The sequence below is a fragment of the Amphimedon queenslandica genome, unplaced genomic scaffold (assembly GCF_000090795.2).
Source record: "Amphimedon queenslandica unplaced genomic scaffold, v1.1 AMPQUscaffold_12923, whole genome shotgun sequence".
Lineage (NCBI taxonomy): Eukaryota > Metazoa > Porifera > Demospongiae > Haplosclerida > Niphatidae > Amphimedon > Amphimedon queenslandica.
The window spans coordinates 21,805-28,017 of NW_003546841.1; the positions used below are offsets into that span (position 1 = coordinate 21,805).

The following is a 6,213-nucleotide window of genomic DNA, read 5'->3' on the forward strand; positions in this document are numbered from 1 at the left end:
TTTTTCGGGCGGGGCGACCCCCGTCCGTCCGTCCGCTTTTGAGACCCTACCTCCTTTAATTCCTATGCATTTAGATTTAGTGGGAGTCGCAGTCAGGAATGTCACCAGATGTCACTGACTCACTGTCACAACTACACAAAATCAATGAGCTCAGGAATTTGGCATTGGCCTAGCTAGTCTCGGCGCCAGTGGCTGGCCGCCGAGCCGGCCTAACTCTGTAGTCTAAAATGGACAGAAATGTAGATGGAAAAGGTAAGTTGAACTCGCTCCCTTTATTTAGATCTAATGCTTTGTCATTACTCTACACTGCAGATCAGTATAGATTTAATTGGAGGGCTCGACACTCAACAGTAATAGTAAAAGAGGTCCTGTACTGCTGGGGAGGGGACCAAGGATTAGATGAATCAGAATGCGATTGCAGCGGTGATTTTCCTAAAAAGAGACAGCATATTTCTGTTATTGATGAGTTTGACTTTTCATCTGGTGTTTGGTCCTCTCAACCTACTAGAGGTACTCCTCCACTGCATGGGAATCAGAGGAGTCTCCTGTACCACCATTAATAATAATATTTATTATTTTGGTGGTTTTTGTGGCCATGGCAAATGCTACCATAACAGTTTGAACTTTTAACTCTTCAGTGGAAAGAATTAAAACCAACCGGGGACAATTCTGTGACTAAGAAAGGCTATGGTGGTATGATAGCAATGGGAAGTGAAGGTGAACCTCAACAGTTACTGGTTATTGGTGGACTGGCTCCTATATCAACTACTACACAGTATCGTCAGTTTGAATACCATAAGATACCTAGCCGGGTTGATCGTTTTAGAACTAATGAGCATAATATCTACAACTTGTCTAGTGGTAAGTGATTTGTTGCATTGTTAGTGTAATTATCATTTTTATAGTCAGTATTGCTGTTAATTATTATTACATAATTATTACAAATAAATTGCATTTATGATTGCATCAACATGAAATTACTTTAGGGCAATGGATTGTTCCATTTGTCAGTGGACAGTGTTTTCCACCAACTGATAATTTTACAATTGAAAGGATTAGTCATAATAAAGGAATCATATATGGAGGGTCAGTAACTGATGGTGGTAAAAGTATACCTACTAACAGTATATACTTATTTGAATTATCACGTAATACAATAGTAAGCTATGCACAAGAGAAGTTATAATCACAACAGAATAATACAATTAATTCTAACAATAACTAAATTCATATTGAGTTTAAAATACTACATGATTAAATGTATAATCATGCAATGTCATGTTTCTAGAACTGGGAGTCTCTTAGCAAAGGAGCAATACCTAATGATGGACTCTGGACTAAGGAGAGATATGCTCATGCTAGTACTATTATCAATGGTGCCTCTACCTCACCTACACTAGTAGTGATTGGTGGAGTGGGTAATTATGATGAAACACTGAATGAATGTTTGTTATTAGACACAAATCAGTACAATTGGATGAAGGTATTAGAGCATTATTATTATTAATGTGTGAATTGACTTAAAATCTGTGATATTGCTTTGTCAGCATGCAAATGCAAAGTTTTTTTATTTGTGGTGCTAATTGATAAAATTTTTTGCCCCTAATTGCCTAACCCTTCATCTCATGACCTACATGCATACTATACAATAAGTTACATGTACCCACATTGGTATACAATGGTATATGTATATACCGTAATAGAGTACTGTCTTTGCCTTCCTGTATATTTGTACATTCAGCTATTTCTTATTTTTTACAGATTCAGTTACTATTTTGTTTCTAAAGTATTGCCCCTAAATACCAACCTTACAACCTTTTACATTGAACTATCTAATAACTAATATCAACTTTTTATTATACACTCTAAACCATTATTCTGTTTCTTATTTGCTATAGATTTCTCTACCTGATTCTGTTACTGGTAGATACTATCATACTGTATCATCTTTTGCTGTTAATCCTAATCATATGTTCCTGATAATAGTGGGAGGTTATGCAAAGAGGGAACAGGAAGATGTAGGAGGAGAAATGAAATGGATGAACATACCTGTTACTTATTCTAAAATCACAATGATAGTAGAACTAGGTAAACACTCATGTAACTGTCAGTTAAAGCCATTCATATCATTATTGCTTCCTTCCGTTCATTTCTCTCCCTTACTCAATTTCTTAATCTCAGTTTTTAATGACGAGGGTCAATGTTCAGTAGAATCAGTCAATAGTGGAATGTCAAGAATGAACAACCGATCACTTCAAGAAGAACTATTGAAGATTAAATTAGGTACAATATTAGTCTGGTACAATTATAATTATATCAAGGACTAACAAAAAACACATTATTCTTTAAAGTTACATTTTATTATTAAAAGTTTGCTTCAAAATTTGTACAGAAAGTCATTGAATATTGCAATAGTATCAAAAAATTTCATTACTTTACAAAATGGAAAATAAGTGTCATATATTGGCATACCTATTGTGGGATTGTTTAAATTTGTATTGTACAAAGTTAATTTGTACATTCCACATTAGATTTGTACAAATTTGTACACTTCAGAAGTGTGCAGATTTGTACAGTCAAATAATAAGTGTACAAATTTGTACACTTTAAGAAATTTTGGGTAATTATGTACAAATTTGTACAAAATTATATTACATAATTTCTGGCTATTTTTGAACACATGCATAGATTTGCTCACAAGTATAGCAATTCATGAATTGAAAGTGTTATATTTTCATTAATTTTTTGCCATTTTTTAGACAGCTTTAGATGATAAAAGTTAAGATATAAAAATAATACGTTAAAATTAATATATGAACTTTGGCTCTGAATTAAAAATATTGTTTATCATTATGTGGACCATATTAGTATCAAACATTGCTCATTCTTAGCCCAACATACATTATATGCAACAAACAACTTGTTGCACGCAACTCATGCAGTTTATTTAAAATAGTCAATATAGCTTGCAACATGTTGCAGGAAATATCCTATTTCATGCAACATGCTGCAAGCTCCATTGACTCCTATATAAACTGTGTTGCATGCAACAAGTTGTTTGCAACAAATTTTGCATAGTGTATGTTGGGCTTTAGGCACATGCATACTTTAATTAGAACTAAATTTTTATTAGCACCCACTTTATGCCAATTTAAGCACAAGTTTTACCACAAGTAATATGATTATAGTTTTCTCTCATTAATTATTTTTTATTTATTTTATAATTAAGAGAAGAAGATGCTAGAAACACAACTGCTAGAAACTAAGACTCTTCTTACTAAACGAAAAAGAGATCAAGAGGACTCACCTCACTCAAGTAATCATAAAATAATTAATCTCTTGAGAATAAGAATTTAATTTTTCTACAGATCATGCTAAGAAGCTTAAAATTGATGAACTAGAGGAATCAGTTGAGGAGAAACGAATAATGACTGATGGTTAGTGTATCATCAGTATATCATTAGAAAATATTCCACCAATGTAAAACTAGAACATAATGAGAAACTTAGAGCTACATCAGTTGCTGAAAATGAAGTATATATGACTGAAATAGAAGATGAGAAGAAACAAGTGCAATTTATCAAAGAGACTAGTTCTGTTGAAGTTCAGTTTAACCGTTACTTAATACCATCAATAGGTAAGAGATATATAACATGAGTGTGAATTAATCAATTGATAGATAATTTGGAATGTCTGAGTGATGTCCAGGTAGCAGAGAAGAAGCTGTTCTTAATTCAAGGAGACAAACCTCAACTGATGAATTGGGAGAAATATGGTCTAAGGATTGGAGTACAAGAAGGAAGCCTATTGTCCTCTGAGACAGTAGAAGCAGCAATGGTTGCTCTTGTAGGAGGACAGTTCCAGTTTCCTCCTAATACTGTCCTAGTGAGTGCTGTGTATGCAGTATCACTCTCAAAGCCTCTCCTCAAACAACTCAAGTTAGAGATACAGCACTGCGTTGATTTAACAGGACGACCAAATCTTGCACAATACTTAAAGTTTGCTATAGCTCCAGTCGATACACCCAGTCTTCCTTACCAGTTCTCAATAGTTGAGGGAGGAGAGTTTAGCTTTAATAGTGGGTATGGATCCATTCAACGTAACAAGTTTTGTTTGGTTTGTATACTGGGGGAAGACTCAACTAATGGAGACACAGAGGAAGGAGAGGAAGAAGAGAACAGACAGGTAACTCAACAAGAGGAGAATGATGAGGAAGAGGAAAGTGAGGATCAGGAAGAGGAGGGAGAAGGAGAAGATAGTGACATTACTAGTGACCGTACCAGCAGTACTCCATCAGAGGTTAGTGGAGCATGTAGAGGTTAGTTAGTGAGTCTATTGATGATAATGTAATGTACTCCACTATTGAATAGAGTCTACTACTATAGAAGAGACTAACCTCCCAACCAATACAGTGTCTGTTGCTGGTCCTACTACTACACCAAATACTAATCATATTATTAACAGTAAGTACATGGACACACTGACTCCTATTGCTTTTATTTTAATAGAAGTACAGTCCACTGGTGTAAAGAAAGCTGTAACATATGCTGGACTTGTTTATTATGAGGAAAAACGTGTAGAGGATCTGGTGACTTTCACTGCTGCTAAGAAATTGGATGCACTCATTCATGTAAGAATGATACACACAATGTGTTGATTATTATTTGATAGTATATTGAACGGAAACACTCTCAAGCTGAGATTGGGCCAGATATTTCCTTTTTTTTCAAGTTTCCTTATGATTATGTTGAATTAAACTTTGATGCACCTCAAAAGAAACCATTCACTGGATGGACACTTAGTCCTCACACTGATCCTTGCCGAGTAAGCTAAGCGTTTTTTTATAATACTAAGCTTAAGCTATATTGTGTTACAGTTATATCAAAAGGCCATTGATAAATTTGGTGATAAAGAGCATTCTCGTCCTTCATGTTGTCTCATATCAGTTTACGGATCACCTGATGCTGTTCCTTTTCTTAATTACTTCATACCACTGGAAGGAGTGGCTCATCCAGTTTCATTAAACATTCATAGAGCACGAAGAAATTTCACTGTTCCTGTTCCTCCTTCAACAAGTAATGAATAAATCATTTCAAATGTTTATGCATTTAATATTAATCAGATCCTACTACCTCTTCCTCTAATACAATTACTGAAGATACTGCATCATCCACTGGAGGAGCTTGTAAGTAACAGTGTGTGTGTGTTTATGCATGGTTTGTGTGCATCGAGTTATATTGACCTTTGACCTCCATTAGGTGCACCAGCTGTTGATGTTGAGAGAGTGAAGAGAATCATTGATGATGTTCTTGTATCTCGTGATGCTGCACTCAATTCTCTTACATCATCTCTCTCAGATCTTGCCAGTCAGTTATTTTCAGTTGGTCTCATTACTGAACAAGTTAAAAGAACTTGCTCAATGGAAGCTTTCATTAATGAGTTCAAGGCTAGTCTTAGTTTTATGAGGAGGTTACCTCAAGTGCAGGAGCACTGTCAAAAGTTCTTGAAGTCATTCATTGCTGTAAGAGGCAGTTATGCAAATGCAGCAATAGCTTTAGGTGAGGACTGGATTGAAGCTATTAGAAATGAACTGGGATTTGATTTTAATATTAATTATTGAGCCATAGATAACTATGGCTCAATAATTAATATTCATTGACTTTTTAAAAGCTATTTAATTTTTATCACTGTATTATATGTATTGTATAATGTTTAAATCTAGCTATGTAATGTTCCACTCTTCTGGTCTATATTGTTCTTTCCTTTCACTCCAACTCTTTCATTTTTCATTGAAACTGTCTTCTTCTCTGAATTTACATATTTCTGTCTATCATTCCTAATATTATACAAAGAAACAAAAGTGAAAACATAAAAGCACCAACATGAAATAAAGCAATAAATCATACATGTATGTGTCACTACATGTTACATAATGTACTATTACTCGTATCATTAGTACCTGCTCATCTTCACTTTGTTACGGCAGCCTTGACCTCCTTCCCAATGTGATGAACTCTTACTTTGTGTCATATCAGAACCACAAGACACACAAGGATTACTGCCATTATAAACCTACAAATAAAATAATAACAGAATAATAATAATAATAATAATAATAATACAAGTAGAAGAAATCAGTTATATCATAATCTATGAATGTGTATAATGTACTTGTTCTTTGGAGCAGTATCCACATATCATTCTGTTAGCTCT

At 34.4% G+C, this 6,213-nt stretch overlaps 1 protein-coding gene across 1 annotated transcript in view; it reads left to right on the plus strand.

Moving 5' to 3' along the window:
• The first annotated feature begins 139 nt into the window (after nt 1-139).
• The window catches only part of LOC100637226 (uncharacterized), a 26,739-nt gene continuing 20,665 nt past the window's right edge, over nt 140-6,213 (plus strand). Inside the window, exons 1-4 of the mRNA XM_020002397.1 lie at nt 140-252; nt 313-861; nt 987-1,159; nt 1,289-1,483. Coding sequence (XP_019857956.1) covers nt 696-861; nt 987-1,159; nt 1,289-1,483 — 534 coding nt within the window. The 5' untranslated portion in view covers nt 140-252; nt 313-695. The remainder of the gene's footprint in view (nt 253-312; nt 862-986; nt 1,160-1,288; nt 1,484-6,213) is intronic.